Raw genomic sequence first — 23,433 nt, forward strand, 5'->3', positions numbered from 1 at the left:
AAGACCTGGGCATCCAAAGCTTTACTTTCAGGAACATGGATTGGGATTTTCCCTGCTGGGCGCACGTGCGCTTTGGGCAGCCGGGCCTGACTGGAGGCTGGGCGCAGGCTGCTCCCTGCAGCGCTGGAGCCTGGGGCAGCCCGGCCACCTGCCAGTCGCTGCCTGAAACCCGGGTGTCCAGGGGAGCCTTTCCCGGGGGGCAGAGGGGGTCGGGTCCCACCAGCCCCGCTCCTCCCGGCTGCGGGCGTGCAGGGGGTCGCAGCACAAGTCCTGGGGGGAGAGAGGTTGCTAAGGCCTGAGGATACAAACTCCGGCTGGAGCCGAGCTGCAGACGGACGGAGGGATGGACAAAAAATACTCTTACCATAAATGACATCTCGCCTTTTTATAAGGTCTTTTGTCTTTTTGCGCAAGACTGTTCCGCTGCAGCACTCCAACACTCTGCTTCAAACTCATGAGCATCTGTTTCTATTTCACTCTGGAGGGATACAGAATATGCATCTAGACCACAAGCACATTCAATTGCAATTCTTATTAAATTGTCTCCCTGGAATTGTGTTGCTTCTGCCGCTGCTTTTTGAATTTGTATTCCCCATGCTCACTCCCGGCTGCCCTCAGACTGGGCACACTGAAGTGGCCCCAGAGATGCACTGTTTATATACTACCTGTGATCCTTCTAGAAATGTAAAGCTGCCACTTCACTTGCCGTATTGGCTAAATCAGCAGGTCTGAAGGGCAGGAAATTGGTCCCTACTGTGCCCATTTAGTGTGGAAATTGCAAAGTAGCTGCTCCTTTAGTACAACACCAGAACCTACACGCAATTATTCACACCCTACCGTACAAGGACATTTCATGGCAAACAAGAAAAATCTGAGATCACATAAAACCCCCAAGTTCTTTGCAATGCTCATTGCTACACAGTGATTGATATCTGCATGCACACACACTGAACATAACAGATACCACGGCTAAGTTTCATTTTAATACAGCAGCTTTAAATGCTTTTTAAATCTAGACAGTCTGTGAACTGGAAAGATATTTAAAACTTTAATCACTATTACACAATACATGGAAGCCTGTAATAGACTTCTGAAAAAGGGATACAATTATTTAGCACTAATGTCTGTAATGAATGATAAGGAGCAGGAGACAAAACACATCCTTTTAAAAAAGGAACTTCAGGGAAGTCAAAGATGAAGAATCAGCCAGACGATCTTTAAAACTTATCACTGACAAGGTCTGCAGCTGCCCCTTTTGCAAAGTGCTTTTAAGGACATGGGAGTGGACAAGATCTCACGGACCCCTGAGCCCAGGACCCTCCACTGCACGCAAGCTTTGTCTTCCACCCCGACCAAACTCCTCTTCCAGCACAGTGTCTGGGAGGCTGCTTCAGGACCACGCTGCTGCAGCAGTTCAAGAGGGTCCCCAGTTCCCAGCCAAGGTTTATGCATCGCTAATTTACAACTTTTCTTGTAAAAGCACTGGTGTCTACTCACCCCCAAAAGTTCCCCTTTCTTAGTCTGTACCTCCACTAACAATTATCTCTCCTTCCACTTCCACCTTGCTCAATGAAACAGCTAAGTGATGAGCTCCAAGCCCATTGTTCTGAAGGAGGACACTAATTAGACAGTAGCAAGATTTGTAAAGGCAGATTTCTTAAACAAAGGCTTAATAACAAATGTCCTCCCATTTCCATTTGGAGAAGTATTGAAATCATCAGCCATGAAGTTCTCCTTCTGTACTCCACAAGCCAAGAACATGAAGTTCCGGTTCTCGTTAGGCCAAATCTAAAACTCTCCAGAGACAAAACGTGGGGAGAGGGATGGAGGGGATGCAAACACCACAGTTTATACCTTTCTTAAAATGTATTTCTCTTACACTGATACGATACCCTTGGCTTTTTTTGCTGGGCACTGCAGCCTGCAGTGTCACGCTGTGGGTAAAGACAACCAGTGCCCATGCTATTAGCTGTTCCCTTCCAGCTTCTGCTTTCGGCTGTGGAAAATAAGTACTGGCTGCCTAGCAGAGTCTGCACCAACCAAAAGCCATCTTCTGAGATCCATTAGCACTGCCCGCACACTGCTGAGAGGCCCTACCTATCGCTGTTAACCCATCACACCAGACCATACCACAGAGCTGTTTCAACAACAAGCCCTACAGCCAACTTTTCCTATTTTCATTTTCCTTCTTGTTTCCTATTTTAGCCTCTGCACATTCCCCTAAACGCACAAAACCACTCTCGATAACACGAACAGCCACTTACCTTCTTATAACAATTACTCCCGTTGCACTGCCTCTTGGTAAGAGCCGTTTCATAAAGAAGTACACCTTGCACTGCAAGTCGAATGGTACCTAACGAAAACGTACAAAATACACACAGCAATACTTGGAGATTCACGTCAGCTTGTTTCTTACAGCCAAAGCAACCAAACGGACCATCTGCAGGGCAGCAGGTAATTCTGCTCTAGTTCCCGTCGGTCACCTGAGAGCCAAGAAGCCTGTTCTGTTAGTGCAGACCTTGCAACGTCTACAAATTAAAATGCCATTTCAATTATACACCTGTGGCCGTGATGGTCTTTTCCAGCAGCAAAAAGCTATTTCAAAGCCTATGCTGCAATAGAGCTGTTCTTTCTTCTTGGTTTTTTTTCTCCCAGGTCTCTTTTCCCACTTTGTTGCAACAAAGATTTACGTCCAGACCATTAGTGCTAGCTTGTCGTAGAGATTTCCAGCAACCACTAGCTGCAGGCAAGTTTTAAATAGACAATTATGAAAATCTGATGTAAAACAAAGTTCACCGTTCTAGTCTTTTCAGAGGCCAGAGAACAGACAATCAGTGAAAAACTAGCTTATTGATCCCTTTTCACCATGATATTTTGAGGTTACACAGCAAGAAGGTATAAGGAAACATAAAAAGACAAAACCACACAGGAGATTGCTAGGAGCCTCTAAGCCATACCCAGTAGAAAAAAGAATGAAGCCATCTTATTAAAAGGGACTTTTTCTGTGCTTCAATAACACACCGTGTATAGCCTTTAAAGCACGTTAAAGAAAAAAATACAATCCAACAGATAAGCCTTGAGCACAGAAATCATTCTTTAGAACAAACCTGGGGAAATGCACTGGGCTGAACTTTGTGGAGATCCAGAAGGTCTGTGCTGCAAATCTTTCTGCTACAGGAACAAACACAATATTCTTACACTTACAGATCAAACTTTCAGTTCAAAATGAATCATGTTTCTCCTATGACACAGCACTAACTGTAAGGGAAGCTGTACACTGAAAATATAACAGATTTCACACAGTAACAGTTTTGATCTTTTCACATTCCAGAATGGCATATAGACATCAACACTCTGTATAAAAATCCTATCAAGTATAAATCAGACTGAAATAGAACCAAAAATGAAGTTACAGCTGAATTAAAGCTATGATAATAAATATTTACTAGATGAAAGCAAACCCTTTAGGTAGTAAAGGTAACTTTGTCACCATTTAGTTTACATCAATACGAACTAAACTAACCCAGCTGGCTAACAAAAAGTTAGACTGCCTATTTAAAATCGCATCCTTGGTAACCTGTACAACTTTCTCGTTCTTACAACACCAGGATATTACAATTCACTGAGATAGAATTTATCAAAGGTGCAAAGAACTTAAGTACTATAGTCTGTAACAAAAGGCTTTTGGGGAGTCCTGCTTCACTCTGAGGATCTCATTTCTGACTTCATCCCTCACACCACTCTGTGCCACCGCTCCCTCTTTGCTCTCCTCGGGAGAGGTCTGTCAGGGCTGATTCAACCACGGAACTTTGGCAGACGGTAACGAATGGAAATGAAAGCATCAGAGCAAGCGGATGTTTTGGGTTACAAGTACATACCAAAAACCCCACAAGAACATTTCTGCCCTCTGAAGAGTTACATTCTAAATCCCCAAGGGCTGAAAGCTCTTCCTCGGACCTCTGAGAGCCCAGCTCTGAGCTGTTCTGCTCGCTCTGCTCCCCCTCACAGCACTCCCTCATCTGCTGCCAGCCTCTGACATCATCAACACTTGCAGGTTAGAACTAACGAGAACTCCCTCAAGTATCATTAGTTATAAGGGGGAGGAAATGATTTTCAAAACCAATACCAGAAAAAAAAAACAACAGATAGAAGCTATCTGAAACCAACCTGTGACCTTACATGCAACCGCAGGCACCACGATGAGACAGATCAAAAATGAACAGCTTAGCAAGACATAAAGTTCATCACAGTTCAAAAATGAAAGAACTTATTCTGCAGTGCTCAGTTTATCAATAATATGCAACTTTATAACCAAATTCCCCTCCAGCCCTCTCACACTTCCATCAGCTTTAAGATGGCACAACCTATTAAAATACAGTGGCGTAAAATTCAGAGGTACCATATAATTCAATTACGCTCCCAAAAAAAAGGGATGGGTTTGAGCATCCTTATAAGGGTTAGTCGCCCTTCTGACAGACACAAGCAGTGGTAAGTAATTTTCAGTACAGCAATAACCATTTCACTTTATTTTCCCTATATATTGTCATAAATTACTATAAGGACAACCTAACAACTATTCAATGTCTTGAAGATGTAGGGCAAGATTCTGTACTGATGTAAACGAAAACACTCACACTAAAGTAAACTTTCTATGTCAAGCACTGTTGTTATAGAAGAAGAACAAATTTTAAAACCCACCTTGGGTCTGATGCTGCTGCATTCAGCCAGTAAACTCTTGCAGTTCTTATGGACATTCACTGCACAGTCTGAAACACACAAAAAAAGTCTTAAATTATTCTTGGGAGTTCCTAGGGAAAGAAAGAGTGACACATTGATTTTGGAAGAGATGCAGAGTAAGCTCAGGTGTTTCAGCGAGCACCCTTGTTGTGCATGTGCTGTTCTTGATTTTACACCAAATACTCAAGCGTTTTGGATAAGACTCAGAATCACTGATAATGCAATTCACACAGACACTCCTGAATGCACTAACAGTGTTCTGCCTCATCCCCGCCCAACCACAGCGCTGCTTTCCTCGTATTTGCAGAGGTTATTTCCATGCCTCACAATTCAAGATTGATACCATTCAAGGCAGCAGCAATCTATTGGGCTCCAGAGGACCAGCTGCCTTTCTGCACAGAGTATTAGTAGGGGCTGAAGGAACTACAGGAAAGTTCAAATCGCACCACAGAAGCGTCAGAGCGTCACCACCAGCAGAGCATGACCGCTTTTCCACCTTCACAAGGGAACTGTTTCCAGATACAGCAACTGCAGCAGCCCTCTCTCACCCAAAATGCATAAAACCATTAATAGCACAGTAAACTCCAGTCTCTTTTTTTCTTTACCCTAACTACTGCTTGAGAAAACAGGATGACAACTGGTAGTGTCAAATATTTTCTAGTCTTTCTGCCCACCTACAAAATAATAAAGGAGTGTCTGCTTATCTACATCCCACTGCTGTCGATAAGTTCTTTTATCCCGTTTTGGCGACAGTTTCTGGTGACCCAGATGGCACCTCGCTGAGAGAGACAGGAGGAGTCGGGGACCTGATTGGTTCCAGCCGGCACTGAGGAACTCTCTGGGATACCCATCGATCCCCGATCCATAAGGCTCTTTGCAGCATCCCCTGGAATTGGTAAGACACTTCTTATCTGGTTGGTTTGGGAAGTGCCTGTCAGACACGGCGAAAGCTGCGCAGGGTTGGACAAAGGGTACCCATTTGGTTTGGGAGCCGAGGCCTCTGCCTGTAAGACATAAGCAAAAGCTATTGCAGGGTTGGAGAAATCTGGGTATTGGAAAAACCTATATGCTATAGGTTTCTATTGACATTTGTATTTTGGTATTTAAGAAAATTGGAAAAAAATATAAAAAAAATGGTGGTGTTTGTGTGAATTGAGACATACAAATAAGTACGAAGCGAGTGCAGAGTTCGGATCCGCGGTTCTGTTACCCCGCGAGGGTGCAGCCAGAGAAGAACGAAGCGAAGACTGAGTGATTGTGTGTGTGTGAATTTTAAAATATTTTGAAATGACATCTAAACTAAACACATTTGTTCAAGAGTAAGAGCGTTAGTAATCTGGCTTTGGATGAAAAGGTACCGAAGGTTTCCCCATTAGGATGTCTGTTAACACACTGGGGAGAAATACATGATGACTTACATAAAAGTCAAATGATAGAGTATTGTAATTATTGGTGGTCTTCATATGTTTTGGAAGATCAGGAAGAGTGGCCTACCACTGGCACTTTGGAGGAGGATTTGTGAATTCTGGGAACCAAGATTTTAATGCACCCCTAGGAATAAATCAGTGTGCTTATTGCAGAAAAGGGCGGCACTGGAAACGAGAATGTCCAAGGATGAGGGGTGGTCAGCAAGAGGCAGCAAGAGTAACGATCCCAGATGAATGAAGGGGACCAGAGGGGAACCCAGCTGAACCTCTGGTTGTAATTAAGCTGGGAGAAAAAGAGGTTAAATTTTTAGTAGATACAGGAATGACATTTTCAGTATTGAATACCTGTAAAAGGAAATTGGGAATGAAAACAGCAAACATACGGGAAGCAACAGGGAAAGAAGAAAACAGCCATTTCTACAACCCCTGTATTTAAAATTTGGGAACAAAATAATTACACGTGAATTCTTGTACGTACCAGAATGTCCAATACCCTTGTTAGGAAGGGATTTGTTGTCCAAATTAAATGCACAGATTGTTTTTGAGGAAGGGGAACTCTTCCTAAGAATACCTGAGTCAAAGCCAGGAGAAATCCTGATGACACAAGAAAGAGTAAAAGAACAAGAAATTCCACAGGAAGTAGATCTAGCTGTAATCCCTACAGTATGGGAAACAGATGAACCTGGCAAATCAAAATTAGCACAACCTGTGAAAATAGAATTGAAAGAGGGTGCAAGACCAGTAAGGATTAAACAGTACCTGATTAAAACAGAAGTTAGACGGGGAATTAAGAAATGATTGACAAATTTTTGGAGTAAAAAAATCCTTGAGGAATATGAATCTAAATATAATACTCCAGTTTTACCAGTTAGGAAACCTTCGGGTGCATATAGGTTAGTACAAGATTTAAGAGCAGTGAATCAGATAGTTAAGGACATTTATTTTAGAGTAGCAAATCCATACATATTGTTGACAGCATTAAAAGACCCATCAGTGGTTTACAGTGCTTGATTCAAGGAATGCTTTCTTTTGCATGCCTCTGGAGAAGGGAAGCAGAAAATTGTTTGCCTTTGAGTAGGAAAATCCACAAACCAGACGAAAAAGAAAAAATGCAATTGACATGGACAAGGACTTAAAAAAAAAAAATAGCCTGACCAATTTTGGAAATCAGCTGACAAAGGAGCTTAAAGAATGGAAACAGGATGATCCACGGCCAAAGCCGGGACACTTCTGCAACATGCGGACGACACACTGATTGCTACAGAAGAAAGATCCACCTGCATAAAGGTAACAATAGAACTTTTAAATTCTTTTTGGACTAAACAAGTACAAGGTATCCAGAAATAGAGCCCAAATAGCCAAGCCATTGTATGAAACTCAAAAGAACTTTTCCTTCATATGGGGCCCACAACAGAAACAGGCCTTTTAAAGACTTAATATGAGCTCTAATGAGTGCACCTGCCCTGGGACTTCCAGATTTAACCAAAGATTGCCAGTTGTTTGTTTATGAAAGACAACATCTTGTACTAGGGGTGCTGACCCAGAGAATGGGAAGTTGGAAAAGACCAGCTGGACACTTTTCCAAACAGCTGGACACTGTGAGTAAAGGATGGCCTACCTGCCTTCCAGCAGTTGCTGCTACAGTGATGCTTATTCAAGAGGCCCAGGAATTGACCTTGGGAAGAACAGTAACAGTCTATGTCCCACGTACAGTGATAACTGGTTTAGAACAAAAGGGGGGACTTCGGTTGTCCCCAGGCAGAATGATGAAGTACCAGGCGGTCCTGACTGAACAAGATGATGTGGTTTTAAAAACAACTAACCTGGTAAACCCTGCAGTTTTTCTAAGTTCTACACAGGAGGAAGGGCAGCTGGAGCAGGACTGCCTGACTACCACTGAGCATGTGTCGAGAGGATCTGAAGGACACACCGCTGGAAGATCCCGACTGGCAGCTACACACAGATGGCGGCAGCTTTGTGGAACAGGGAGTTCGATACTCTGGATGTGCCGTAACAACAGACAACTAAATCATAAAGGCAAATGCATTGTCTGGCACCACTTCAGCTCAAAAGGCAGAACTCTTTGCTTTAACCCGAGCTCTTGAATTAAGTGAAAAGAAGAAAGTAAATATCTGGACTGACTCAAAGTATGCTTTTGGGGTAGTACTTGTCCATGGAGTCTTGTGGAAAGAATGAGGATTATTGTCCTCCCAGGGATCAAATATTAAAACATCAGGATGAAGTTCTGCGACTCTTGCAAGCAGTTCAGAAACCAGCTCAGGTGGCAATCATGCACTGTAAAGCACATCAGGTTGGGAATACAAAAGAAATTGGAGGAAATAACTTGGCAGATAGGGCTGCCAGAAGAGCAGCAAAAGAAACGACATTACAAATGGCATTGATTCCAACCAAGACAGTAGTTCTTTCAAGGGAGGAACCTACATATTCAGAAAAAGATGATAAATCGGGGCAATTATTGAATGCTAGGAAAAATTTAGCTGGATGGTGGGTGACACCTAATGGACAAGTAATAGTACCACCTCTTCTAACGAGAGAAATAATTCAGATAAAACATCAGGAATGTCATTGGGGCGTAGAGGCTTTGGTAACCCTTCTAAAAAGACAAGTAGTATCATCAAAATGCTAGGATTAGCCAAAATGATAATTGCAAAATGTGATGTGTGTTTGAAAAATAACCCAGCAATAAAGAAAAGGCTCCAAATAGGTAAACTCAAATCTGGAACAGAACCAGGAGACTATTAGCAAGTAGAATTTTCAGAGTTACCTCGACAAAATGGGTATCAATACATTCTGGTGGGGGTTGATACTTCTACAGGATGGCCAGAGGCCTTTCCTTGTCATACCACTCAGGCAAAAGAAGCAGTAAAATGGTTACTATGAGAAATAATCCCAAGATTTGGAGTCCCTACTGGGATCTCTTCAGACAGAGGCCCACACTTTGTTGCTGAATTAGTACAAAGTGTTTGTAAAACTCTGCAAATTACTTAAGACTTACATACACCATGGAGGCCACAATCCAGTGGAAAATTAGAAAAAAAAAATCAGACCTAAAACAGCAAATTAGCAAAATATGTCAACAAACTAATTGAAAGCGGCCTCAGACACTTCTATTGGCACTGTTGTAAATCAGGGTACAACCAGAAAGTGGCACATCAGTTAGTCCTTACGAATTACTATATGGGAAACCATCTCTGGAACCGAACCCAAATATGCATGTAAAATGAAACAAGATGTGTGTAATTATTTACCCTCCTTAGGGAAAACCCTGACTGCAATCCGAAAGGCAGTAGCGTGGAGCTGACCTCTATCCCTGGAAAATAATAAGGGAGTGTCTGCTTATCTACATCACATTGGTGTCGATACGTTCTTTTATCCCATTTTGGTGACACAATCTTCAAACAGTATTCAGAAATTTAACAAACCATAACAACAAAGAAGCCAGGGTTTTAAAATTTAAAATTTTAAAACTTACTAAGAGGAACTCATACACATATGCATATGTATGTATACACACACATACTTCTATTTATATAATATATAAAAACATATTTACAGATAAGTCATCTTAATACGATGAAGCCTGGAGGAAGTTATCAACTGCAATGGATCCCCAATGCCTTTGGTCACTCGCTCTTTATCTTCTTAAGAAGTTACAATCCTTGTAAATGAGATTCTCCAGCCACCACACCGAGGACACGGCGCAGTACCTGTGCCCGGGCACACAAATCCCCGTATAACTTCAGATGCGGTGCCTCACCTCCGTGGCTGGAGTTAGTCAGACAGCCCAACTATCATCTCTTATTTTGGGGGACAGGACTTCTGGGACTACAAGCCTCAGCTATGAAAGTCCCTCACCTCCTCCCATCGAACCCTCCGGACAGGCTCTCAGTTCACAAACCTACACCTTTCTGTTTCTCTCCCTTGACGGTTTGCACTCCTGCTCTCCTCTGTCACCCCAACTACTTGCACGGAGAAGTGGAGGCCTCCCATTGGAGTATGCCTAATATTGCCCAGATAGAATAAAGATCAAAGAAACATCTTCCTTTCATGCATTTTAAGCAGTGCACATGCTGTTTACACGATGGCAGCAAGTCCCTTAGGAACTGAACTTGCAGAACAAAGCATCTCTCTCTGATGAGAGTAGGGAACAAAAAACAAACTCAAAACTATGTCTGTTTTCATTGTCCTAGTTCCTTTCAGTCCAGCTGATTCCCCAAGCAGGTAGAAACAACTTGCAGAACTCTGGCTAAGCTGTTGGCAATCAAGCTCAATTACCAAAACATGGAGTTCGATTAACAGTGCTGCTGTGTTTAAAAGCGGAAAAAGTGTCACAAAGTGCACACAAGGAGAGCGACGAGAGCTGTAAATACTTTACCCAGTGCCTACCACACCGCTGTTGGGCCATTCTCTGGCAAGCAGAGCAAGCCTGCTCCTTGTACTTTTGTGTTCCAAATTACAGGGGAGCTCAGCGCTGCATAAGGGATCAGAAATAACCCCCAACCTCTGCTTGCTTGCTTGTTCTTCTTTAATATGCAAGCCCCAAACCTGACACAACTTCAGGCAAAACCTGGAGTCCTCAGCCAGTTATCACTAAGTGTAATGCCCCCATGCACACTGATACTAACTCCAGGCTTTGCTACTGTCAGGGCCTTGGACGGCCTGTAATTGAAGAAGATTGAGAAGCCACCACACCTACTCCTGCCCCTCAGGTACCTGAGGATTGCGAGGCCAGAAGCTTCGGAGCTTCAGGCCTTCTGACAGTAATTTGCTAAAGAGCCACTCAGTGAAATTTGTCTCCCTGTGAAAAGGGGCAGAAATATTCAGCGCACCTAACCTCCAGGGAACATGGAGATTTGTAAGGAGTAGTTAATTTTAAAGTCATTTGGGCATCAGCCACCTCATATTGAACTTGATTCTGTACCTCAGAACAAAGAATTTGTCCTTTAGACCAAGACCAGAATTTTTAAAGTTAATTTGGGGAATTTTTCTGTAAAGCTTTGCACATAGTTTTACTCACAGCTACAAGGGTGCTTTTTGTTGTTATGGTTTGTTAAATTTTGATCCTTATTACAACCTAAGGATTTGTTTTTATCAGTCAATGGTTTTTATCATAAAACAGTTGTTTTGATCATTCACCTGAAGGCCAGCTGTGCAAAGAAGTACCTGGAGGATTAATCTTCCTGTGACATCTTTCCGCCTTCCCACGTGTGCTTCCTCAAAATTCTTGCCCATCTCCTATTTTCTCCAGCAAGACTCAAAGCTTAGCAGGCTGGAAAAGCCTGACAGCTTGGGACTTGTCTCTGTCAACTGACACACACTCTGTAACATCAAAACAATTATTATTTACATATTCTTTAAGATTTTTGAAGAATTTTTTCTAGTAGACAAAACAGCAAACACAATATCCTGGCCCACAGTCCCAGGGCAGCAGCGCTCTCAGCTTAGACAGCAACAACTTCCCATCCACAGATGCAAAACAAAAAATAGCAACAGGACATTCCACACCAAGTTCTATAAAACAAACCAGGGGCACAAATAACCTGCGTTAAAACAAACAACACACAAAACCAAACCTCCCCCAAGAAAATGACACCGAAATTGATACATTTCACTCCAGCATTGGTTAAAAGCCAAAGAGCAAACCTAAAAGAGGAGAATACACTTAAAACCAGAGAGGTGGGAACTTCAGCACAGAATTAACTGCTGAAGATTCCCAGGTAAGCTGCAAAAATACAGAGGGAAAGATTTCACAACATTCATACCCTCGGTTCTGGGAGCTGCTGTGAGACTCTTCAGGCTGAGGAAAGCCAAAGCACAATTCACACAAGCGCTTAATAATCTTGAGAAAACAATTACACATGCTAAGGATACGTTATGGCTGGCACGAGAACAGAGCAAACGGAGATGAACAGGTTCACTAAATAAATGCCACTTAATCTCTACCACAGTTACTAGTGTGCATCTGTGTTGAAAGCCTAAAGACTACTCAAAAGACTACTCAAAAAAGTCTAAGAAGTCTAAAAGACTACTCAAGCTGTTAAAATAACTCGAGAGGCATACAGGCAGGTGTCACAAGGCACAATGTAATACAGAGAGCAGCTTGCCGAGAACCAGCTACCAATAAATAAAAGTACAAATCGTAACATGCGAAACAAAGAGAACCGTGGCTTGTTAAGTGCTTTGAAAATGCAGACCAATATGTGGGAGCATTGCTTCTCTAAATCTTCTACAAGGAACACAGAAAACCAGATGGGAGCATCTGTATATAATTACTCTTATATAATAATTCTTTTCAAATTCAAATTTCCAATTCAAGTCAAATGGACTTACCATTTGGCTTCCTTAGGTAACTAAGCTAAGAGAGCGTGTGATACTGCACGGGTATCCTCCAGTAAATTCAGCTGAATTTGTATGAGAGGCTCAGGAGCTGAGATTCCTGCCCCAGTGGTAAAAATCTTACATTCCTACGGGTTTCATGGAAATAGGCGGTCATAGAAAGGAGAGAAACCATGCATTCCAGCCTGCTGTAGCACAGCCCCAGAAAATGCACAGGAACGAGGGACATTATGAATGGTCTAGCCACAGAAAAAGTTTCAGTTAGATCTTTAATGTTATGAAATAGTGGAAAACATAAAACACAAAAGTATAAGGAGCCAGGTTTGGTGCTGCTGAACCATATACCGGAAGAGTTTACAAACTAAAATACCTTATAACCTTATTTTTCATTTTAAAAAAGGAACACACATATGTTTGCATCTTCTTGCTCATACCCTGTTATTCTGGCGACAAAAACAACCACCTTCTTTAGAAGGAAGCTAGACGATTTTGGGGTGAGGAGTATCAGAGGGGAAACCACATCAATCTCATTAGTTTAGGCACACTGGTAGGGATTCCTTCTCAAATTTGGCACTTAGCACTCCAAGTTGCTCTTTAAAGCTTGGCCAGAAATTCTCTCCAGCCCACAGGTTTCCTCATTTCATCTTAGGACACGCTGCTTCATTTGCATGCAACACCTCCAGGAAGCCAGACAACTCCAAACGTGTCAGTTTTACCTCAATTCACTTTGCTCCCTGTCAGTCAGATTGAACATAAATCAAAGTAAATATATAATTAAAACTAAACTTAAGGTCAGTTCCAAGTTTGGAAAAAACAAAGCTGTATGAAATCAAAAGCAACGCTAATACAGTTTAAGAACTGGAGCTCAGGGGTTGCAGCAGCAGCAGAATTTCTGAACACACCTTCTCCCCTGAAGAAAGCCCCAGGCTCAGAGCCCCGTTATTTCACCCTCCCCAGGACTCCTGCTGCAGGCAACCCCCACCCAGGTCCTCTCTCCTCCTTCTCCTTTTCCCTTCAGGTCTGACTTGGCTTCCAGCTTCCTGCTCTGTGCAAGCATTGCTCACTCATCCACAGGCCTTACACCTTCTTACAGCAGTCATGTTTCAGTAAAAATGTAACTGCACCTGTACAGAGTGGGGTTTATTCCACCAGACTTTTCTCCCCCTCTCTGTGTCTGCCTGCTGCAGCCTTTCTGTCAATCTGGACTTTTAATCCCCTACCCAAACCCCACCAGAGACACTAATACCACTTTAAATACTACATAAGATACCAGATAGGCTCACAGTCAGTTAAACTTGTGAGCTTTAGGCAGTCCCTAACTTTCCAAAGAAGCCAAAGACAACACTCTTGCATACATTATTCACACAGGTGAAAGAACTGCTAGAACAGCCCCATCCCACAGGTCCTGTCTTCACCTGACTCACATTAATTTTTGAGCCTTGCTTTTAGGAAGCTGTGCTTAAAGGTAGCAGGTTAATAGACACCTATTAGCCCTCCAACAGGTCTGACAGGTGAAAAACCGACAGCAAAACCACAGTTGACACACACCACTCCCCAGACTCACCTCTCTGACAGCGATCGCGGGCCCAGCAGCGTTCAATGAAAATGCCATTTATCACAGTAGGTGGGCGGTTGCTCTTCCCTCTCACAGCTCCTGGACACACATCTCCACACTCGTCTTTGTCATCCTTGTCGGCCACGATGTAATTACCTCCTACAGAATCTAAAATCCTTGACCAGTCGATCGTGGACAAGCAACATAATTCTTTGTTCTTCTCAACCCGCACAGCGCCTCGAGGAATGTCCATCAGGTTACAGAGGCCCATCTCCTTCAGGTGAACCATCTCAAAAATGACCAGCGCGGGGTTAAAAAACAGATGAGCTGCTCGATTCACAGTGACGTTGGGAAAAGCCCCTTTAAACTCTCCAGGCCATACATGCGAAAAAGCAGCAAGTAGTCTGTAACCATAGTCAGTTTAGGAAAGCTGAGCTCACGGAAACCTTCAGGCTTGGTTTTAAACATCAGCAATATTTGTGAGTGGCCCCCAATCACAGTGCAGCTCTCAAGCGTGTTCAGCCGGGTCAGGTTGTTGCCAACGTCCACGCTTCTGCAGACTGGAAGGCAAAGAACAATGTTATTTACTTATTTAATAAAATGTAATTGGTTTAGTTTTCTAAATACACAGTTTTGTCCAACCACACCATAATATTTAGCTTCACTCAGAATTCACGACCAGGTCCTTTGCAGCAAAGCACGCTTCAAGCGCTGAGAAATGTACTGTGGGGAACATCCCCTGGTACAGGATTACAAAATAAGACCAAAGGGGTATTTCCTAATTTTTCTGCCATCTTGAGTTTCTGGATGTTACCTCTGTCACGACAGCTGTTGTAACACCAGTTCTTAGACGTCATTTGGCGTTTACAAAAGTAAGAGATGTCCACGCAACAGAGTCTGTTTTCTTTAGATCTTGCCAGCGGCACACCTACCTCATCTCAGATCGTGCAATTAATGCCAGGGGATTCGAGGAAGTAATTTAGAATGGCTGCAGGGAGGGGAAGATCGGAAAAGAGTAATGGCTAGGAAATGGTAGTGCCGCGGAAGAGAGCAGAGCAACCTGGACATACACACGCACGAGTACAGCCCACACTCCTGCCCAGGCTTTGCTGACAGCAGTCATTTACTACACTAGCAATTTTTGCCCTAAGCATTCTTTTCAGATTAGGTGTTTTTTTGTTACTATTTCCTCAAGGTTGCGAATCTCCCTGCCTTGACTATCCAGTCAGTTTATTTAGTAGAACCAGTAACCCAAAGACCTGGCAAAGTGAACAATTACATGAAGGTGAACAGAGTAATATGAATCCAGGCACCAGCAAAAGGAAAAGACGGAAAGCACAAAATTCGAATAGGGAAATATTTTTTTTAACTCTAAGCACAGGTAAGAAATCAAGAAAGAAATTCAGGGCCCCATGCCTGTATAGCACAAAGTCCCAGTGATAACCCTTTTCAAACCAAACTTCATAGAAACACACAGCTGGACCTTGATGTTCAAGGGAGAAGCCTGTGGACAGGCAAACCTGCTTGGCAACACAACGCTGCAAAACAACCATTCCCCTGTCCTGTTCAGGGGGATGCTTTTTCAATTATTACTTTTTTTTAGACTGCAGCCACTTTAGGGATTCTCTCTTTTGCCTACAGCTGAGACAGCCCACCCCTGCCCCTCTTCCCCCTAAGAATTAAAAGCACAAGACCTTTGCTCTTTTTGTCACTGTATGTAAAGCTCACCGACTACAAAATTACCATGCCAGAGCTTCAAGAACTCACCCAGCAATAATCAGGCCTTACAAAATTGATGTGGAGACAGATGTTTGATAGTTACAATTGTCTGACTCCTCATGGTTTTACACAGACCACTGCTGTGTGGCTTAAAAATAAATTCTATGCAAATTTGCTCCACTGCCATAAAAAAAAAATAAATCTGGCAACACTAATACAGGATCTGAAGCAATGTTATTGCCCAGTGGGATTTTCTGTCACTATATCCAAGTCGTTTCATAAATTGCTTTCTGGAAGAAAAAGCTAATGCACACAGTGCCTCAGAGATCAACTTTTTGGAAGTGCGAAAGGAAATCTGATGACCAACCACCACCAGCCTCTTTGCCCCATGAAAAACCGCAGCCAGACTGGAAGTAAGCCAGAAAGCTGTCTTGCTGCACATCCCAACTGTGGGCTAAAAGAACTGGGAGAGCAACAGATTCAGTTTAAGTACTCTAAATAGTTAATTTTAAATAATCAAGGTCGGTATTTCCAAGGAAGCAAGTGTGTGACAGGGCAGGCCAGCGGTTTCTTCGTGAAAGGAGGAACAACAGAAGGGCAAATAAAACTCAAACACTGCAATTCAATGTACAAGACACCGGTGCAGCTAAAGCTGCCTGATAAATGCAAAAGCCAACATCTTCCTTCTTATCTACTGCTTGCTGAGCACACAGGCCAAACACAGCAAGCTAAGGCGGTGCCAACGGCCGTATCCCGGGATAAAGTACTACCTGGAGTAATCTGAATGTGCACAGCCGACCTTAAGGAAAGGGCAAAAAATACAGCTCAACTCTACAGACTAAGAATTACTTTCAAGAGTAAAAGCTCTAGGCTTTTATTGTGGTTTAAGGCCACAAAATGCATCTATACGTAATTACCTGAGTCTTTCATCATTTTGACTAGGATTAGGTAAATCACTAGAAATTGGCCACAAGCTGTCCCCCAGACAAGCCCTTAATCCACAGAGCTCCCCCTGCTCCAGGAGCGCAGCTAAGAAGAGGCAAGTGAAGCTTGGGAGTAAACAGCAAAGCATCTTGAAGTGTTGAATAATCCTACCAATCTACCAGAGCTGGAAGTACACAGCCACAGTCCATCAGCTGTTTGCATTTTAGAAATATTTTCATATTTGTCACCAGCTCTCATACAGAATGCGTTATTTGTCACTAGTGCTGCCAGCACAGACCAAACAGGAGGTTCTACACATCCGGGCACACCAGGATGTGACCCGAGTTATTCCAACTCTGCTGCTTTCAAAGCGGAGCAACAGCAACGTCATGAACTGGCACACTGTCTGCTGGGCTCAAGGGGTCCCAGCACTGGGGGCTCCTGCACGAGGCCTCTTCACGGAAGGCAACGGCACATGCCAACGTTAGCCTGGAATAGAAACTTAGGAGACATTTAAAGCAAATCAGGGGTTTTTTCTGAAATAAACCACTGAATAAAAGGCTAACATAATTCTAAATGTACAAAGATTTAAAGGGTTTATACAGATTTTTCCACAGTTAGAGAAAATTACACTTAAGACTTATTTTTCATGTTCTACTTCAGTTTAGTTTTTAAGTGATGAATACCACCACGGTATCTGAGCTTTTTTTAACCACCTCAGGGATCAAGGATAAGAGAAAGGAGTTAAGAATATCTGAAAGAAAATCTGCTTTTGTTGGAGTGTCTCCATGCTTTTGAGTTCTGCTCAGCAGTTTGTATCTGCTGTTCATGCAGAAGCTGCTTAAGCCACCCCATAAATTTATGGTTACCAAGACAACAAGAAGCAGTTTTAAGCAAAGCAGTAAGTGGTTTTCCACAACTTCTCTTGACAGTATTTCTTCTGCAGGGGCAGGGGAATTAATCAGCAATTCCGTATGAAGGCTACGCAGGTTTGATCCCCGAAGGAGGAGAGCAAAGTTGAGCAGTCAATTATAATGCAGACAATCTGGTCTCAAAAAAACCCACATAAATCAGCTTTCAGGAAAATCAAAACCTCAGACTGATTCTCCAGTAGTAGGCCCAAAGCTATTGCTGGTCAAACTACTGGCAAAATCTCTAAATTCCCAAATTTCAGCAGAAACAGGCTCCATGTCCAGCAGCACAGCAGTACGCTGCCAGAGAGGAAACACTCCTCCAGCCCCAGTTACCAAGCGATTCAAAGTAACTTAAAAACACCCAAAACATCATTATAGACATGTTTCATCAGACCCCCAAGAAAAAAAAGTCCCAAGGCTTGCTTTTTGAAAACAAACAACAAAATCCCAAGATGCCAAAGCCTCTTCAACAAACTACTTTGGTAACAACCTTAAAGTACCGAATGAAGCAACCAGATCTATGTCAGAGGTTGGTTTTCAAGACAGACTCTAAGCAGGGCAATAGCTGGAACTTAAGCCTTGTTTATAGTAAACCATGTGGATACCAAACCTTAAGGATTCACTGCTTCAGAGCTCTGGCCCTTTAACCATCAAGGAAGACCAGAATAACGCAGCACTGCACAGAAAGATCACAAACCATTTAAGCTATTAGGCAATCCTGCATTTTTATAGTGTTCGCTGCCTACTTGAATAAGCAAATTATTTAAGAAAAATTACACTCACTTTGGTCAAGTCAAAAGTTTGCAATTCTGTGTAAGGCTGACTTTCAGAACTGGTATTAGGAAGCTGGAAAAAGGGCTTTTGGGTGTTTCTTGGGTAACTGCTGGGAGAGGAAAACATCCTGCCAAGTGACAGGTTAGGAGAAGCTGTTAGGAGCAGCTGTAAGACAGCTTCTAGCCTACTGGGGCAATAGTTTAATAAACATTCAAAAATCTAATCGTGAAATATTAATTTTTAAACTCCAGTTCTCCACCTCAGAAAACACGACGCTTCCCACGTGCAGATCAAAGGCAGTGAAGCGACAGCGTCCCAGGACCACGGGAGGTCACTCGGGGTAAGGGACAGAGGTCGATACTAACAGACCTCGTTACTTCAGAGGGAGCAGGAACAGGTTTTACACGTCGCCAATATCAACATCATTTATATTCTGCAAGACAGTCACCCCAATATTGACCTCCAGAGAGCTTATGGGTTTCACAGACTGTTCAGAGAGACAGTTAGTGCACTACCTCTCTTTTAACACAGCAAGAGGGCACACGGAGAGCTGACAGACACAGCTGTTGCCTAGTTCTGATACAGCCCAGCCCTGCTGCACTTACTCTTTCTACTTGATACTCTTGGAAGCAAAATTTCATTCTAGACCGAGTCTCTCAGCACCAAAAATTAACACAGCGTTGAGGCGGAACAAGGGAACAGTTTCTTAATGAGTTTAGGAGCACAAAAAAATCTGTATGAGCCAGAATTAATATATAAGAAGCAAATTATTTTGAAAGGCTACTACTGCAGAAATACAAAGTGGAATTTGTCCCACCTGACGATTTCAGTAGAGAGACCTCAGCCAGAATTCTAACTCCCACCATCAGCAGCAGGCAGTGGAGTACACGTGCAGCGCCCAAATTCAGGTGAAGAGTTTAGAAGGGGAGAAGCGTACTCTAAACTCTAGTGACTGTATTGATTAGTTTTCTGCTAAGCCCAGAGCTGCTCAGTTGGTAGATGCCTAAAACTAGGGGAGGTAAATCCCACCCTAACTACCACAGCTGATGACCTGACATGCATCAGTCACGTGTGAGATTTATTTCAAGAAGTCACATTATGTTTACAGAGTGATAAAAAAAAACCAAACACAAACCTGTTTTTCTTCACAGAACAAGAAATATGGATCTTCATCTTATGCACAGGTCAGGTTTCCTTTCCTCAACCCTTGCTTCTACTCCTCTCAGTAACTTCTGAGCTCACAACTAACTTCAGTCACATGTAAAAGAGGAAGAGAGTTCTCACACATCATATTCCTAAAAGATGTATGAAAACTGGGCATGGGTTAAGGAGGAAAAACTCAGCGTCTCCAGCCAAAGGGTGCTTTAAATGTGAACTCAAACCACCCACCCAGTTTGCCTGCTGAGCCACACACACTACATGCTGCCCAGCCTCTTACCAGATACTGTCTAAAAGGAGTAAAGGGAAGAGACAGGTACAGGGCACAAGAAAAACCACGTACGGTTGGCTCAGAGACGGGGGGAATGTTGTCACTGGAGAGCAGCGTTATCCTGGGGCATGTTTGTAGAGAATGCAGGACACAAATGTGCAAGAAAGCAGACTCCGTTAGTTCCGCTGCGCAGGGAACAACCTGTTTGCTCACGCCACTATTGTCTGTGCATTCCGAGCCCCGCTGACGCCGGCCTTCGCCTTAGCGTGCTGCTCTCCACCTGCACTGCAGCGCTGTGTGAGCTCATCATGCTCAAAAATCGGAATCAAACATCAGAGTGGCTGAAAACCTTTTCAGTTAGGGACCTTGATCGTCCAAATTGTCCACAAAATACAAAGTATTTGCACTGCGTGAATGATATAAAAATATTCCACCCCAGACTTTGGTTTGACATCTTGTGCATTGCTGCTGTTTCTCCATCCATAAATTGTTGAGTATATTTTCCCACCACGTAGCAATACAGCAAAGATTAGGGGGTTAAGATCGTAAACACGCTTGCAACCCAAAAAGCCAAATATGATTTAAATAGATAAATAAATAAGAAGCTTCACTGTAGGAGTAGTAATAACATTTTCAGATTAGGAGCTGTTGGACCAGAGCTCTAGACGTATTTATTATTAGTGCTGGATGTCAACTCCCTTTTCCACGTCTCTGCTGGCGAGGGGCAGGTTTGGACTCGCTTTGCCAGCTGGAACTTACCCGCCCAGGTTAAAGCCGTACCACGGGTCTCTCTCAAGGCTTGTAATTTTAAAAACACGTATGAGGAAGAAACTGGGCGATTTTTGAAATATGCAACTTGTCCGATTGCTGGGAAAAAGGGGCTGTCTTAAGGGTACCTGCTGCTTTGTTCTCTGAGCAGCAGCCACAGCTCAAACCAGCCATCGCTGCACTGTCTGCACTGGAACTGCTATTGCCTCTGCGGAGGGAAAGCTGACAGGGGTATGGGGCTGTCTGGGGCACAGGGGATTTACGTATCCAGGCAGCTTGCCTGACATAAATACTTTTATTTAAAAACAGCTGTAAACATCATCCGAACTTAAAACCTCTAACTAGAATCATTTCCTGAGCAAGTTTGTTTGACATGACCCATCAAAACAGCTTGTAAGGCTTAAACTCGTGTCAGCCGGGATTTAACAAGCTCACACCTCCAGCACAACACCTTTACACCCGTCTGGTGTTTTACCAGACCCCGTGCAAACACCGATCCCGACCTCCGAGCTTCACCCCCCGTAACACCCGTGGATTTGAACGGCTCCCCCGAAGTGTTCCCGCGGTTAAAGACAAACCCGCAGCCCCACGCCTCGCTAAACCCGTCTGGAACTGCAGCCGGGGCTGAAAGCGGCCCAGGAGAGCAGGGCCGGGTGCCACCGCTCAGCCCCTTCCCAGCAGCAGGGCCGGGGGGGGCCGTGCCCTTCCCCACCCCTGAGCCCCGGCACCGGGCGGCACGGCCGGACCCTCCCCGCTCCCGCGAGCGACAGTCCCGGCGGGTCGGGAGGCGCCGCACGGTCAATCCTCAGGCGAAACGGCGGGAGCTGCAGCCCGGCCCGGTCCCGCCCCAGCTCCTCCCGGCCGCCGCCGAGCCCGTCCCTCCCGGCCCGCTCTGCCCCGCCTGGGCCCGAACACGCCGGCCCCGGGACGAAGGTGACCCGAGCCGCTCCCCGCGGGAGGGCCGCGGGCCCCGCTCCCGGCGCCGCAGGCCCCGGCCGAGCCGCCCCAGCCGCCGGCCCCGCGGTGCGGCCTGGCGCGGCGGCCGCCCCCCCCACGGCTACGGAGGGTCAAAGCGCGGCGGGGCCGCCCCGCGCCGCCCGCCTCGGCCCCCCCCGCCGCGGGGCCGCCGCCGCCCGGGCCCCGCCGCCCGCCTCGGCCGCGCCCCCGGCCCCGACTCACCGTTCCCGCGGCTCCAGCCGCCCCGGGCCGCCAGCACCACGGCCAGGGCCAGCGCCGCCGCCGCTCTCGGGCCCCGGCCCGCGCCGCTGGAGCCGCCGCGGCTCGGCTCGGCTCGGCGCGTCCCGGCGGGGGCGGATCGGGGCGGGCGCGGGGCGGGTCCCGGCTTCGCACCGTCGGTGAGAGCCCCGGAGAAAGGCCCCGCGGCGGCCCCTTTAGAGCGCGCGGCCCCGCCCGGCCCCGGCCCCTCCCAGCGCAGGCCGGGCTGGCGGCCCCTCCCCGGCCGGGGAACAAGGGGCTGCCCCGTCCGCGGGGAGCGGGGCCTTTCTCAGGCACCCCGAGATGTCCCCTCCCTTCACCGCCCGGCAGCGCCGGCAGCCGAGGCCACATGGCAAAGCCCGCTGCCTCTCCCCCAGGCTGCCTCGCCCTGGCTGGCTGCTGGCAGGAGGGGACAGCGGGTGGTGACAGCCTGGGGGGACAGGAGGGACATGGGCAGGGACAGGCCCGGGGGGTGACAGGACGTCAGGCGGTGATGGGCCCAGGGCTGTAGGGGGGGACGCCACAGGCCCAGGGGCTGGCGGGAGGTAATGCTGTGTGGTGAAGGCCGGGACGGTGACAGGAGGGACACCACGGGCCCAGGGGGTGGCAGGACACCAGGCAGGGACAGGCCCAGGGGGTGACAGGACAACGGGCCTGAGCCGGGGCCGCGGAGGCTGAGCTCGGGATCGGTGGCCGAGCCGGGGCCGCGGGGCCTCTCCCCATCACCCCTCTGCTGGCCCGGGCTGCCAGGAGGAGCCGGGTGGGCGCTGCCACCGCAGCCCAGCTCCATCGCTGAGGGCCCCGGGCCGGAGGCGTGGCAGGGGCGGGGGCCAGGGGCTGGCAGATACCACCTGCCGCGCACGGCGGACGCTGTCAGGAGCAGGCGTCGCCGGGCCCAGCCATGCCGTGCGTCCATGACCAGTTCTCCTCCCAGCTGCGCTACGACACGGTCACCTTCAGCGGCCTCCACATCTCCCTCAACGACCTCAAGCGCCAGATCATGGGCCGCCAGAAGCTGAAGGCGGCCACCTGCGACCTGCGGATCAGCAACGGCCAGACCGGAGAAGGTGCGTGGGGCGGCGGGCACGGGGCCTCGGGCACTGCCTGGCTGGCGGCGGCCGCAGCCTGCGGGAGCCACACTCTGCTCTCTGTGGCTTGTCCCCACGGGGCGTGAGTCAGCCTGGGGCCCGTCCCGCCGGCGTGCGGGGAACCGGGAGGGCAAGCGGCACCAGCGATTCAGTGGGGCGGGAAGGGACAGTGCGATTCGGCCACCATCGGTAGCTGTGGCCTGTGCGGGGACCTCACAGAGCCGTTCCGATCTGTTGTTAGACACGGAGCTGGGCGTAGAAGACTACGTGGTCGATGTGCAACGTCTAGTGCTTGCAAAAGCCCAGTAGCCACTTACTGGCCATCACTGGCAGTAAGACAAGTTTTGTGCTAGAAGGGAGAAGGAATCAACAACGGTGCTGGCTCCAGCGTGGTTGAACATTTCTGTTGGAGCTCTGCTTGGACAAGTGTGAAAAGTAGCCCTGTTGAGCGTGATGTCGCTGCTCAATCTGGAGATGTGGAGTCGTGGCGAGGCAGAGTGACACCGCTTCGCGGGTCTCGGTAGTT

The 23,433-nt window shown here is 46.3% G+C and overlaps 1 protein-coding gene across 1 annotated transcript; it reads right to left on the minus strand.

Annotated features, from left to right (window-relative positions):
• Positions 1-370: 370 nt before the first annotated feature.
• On the minus strand, positions 371-22,609 carry LOC141949927 (uncharacterized). The gene is given in 8 exon segments (XM_074884093.1): positions 371-478; positions 2,265-2,353; positions 3,108-3,171; positions 4,699-4,766; positions 14,086-14,436; positions 14,439-14,636; positions 21,784-21,993; positions 22,207-22,609. Coding segments are annotated over 8 exon segments (1,476 nt in total). The 3' UTR covers positions 371-385.
• Between the last annotated feature and the right edge of the window lie 824 nt (positions 22,610-23,433).

Source organism: Strix uralensis, chromosome 14, assembly GCF_047716275.1.
Source record: "Strix uralensis isolate ZFMK-TIS-50842 chromosome 14, bStrUra1, whole genome shotgun sequence".
NCBI classification, from domain to species: domain Eukaryota; kingdom Metazoa; phylum Chordata; class Aves; order Strigiformes; family Strigidae; genus Strix; species Strix uralensis.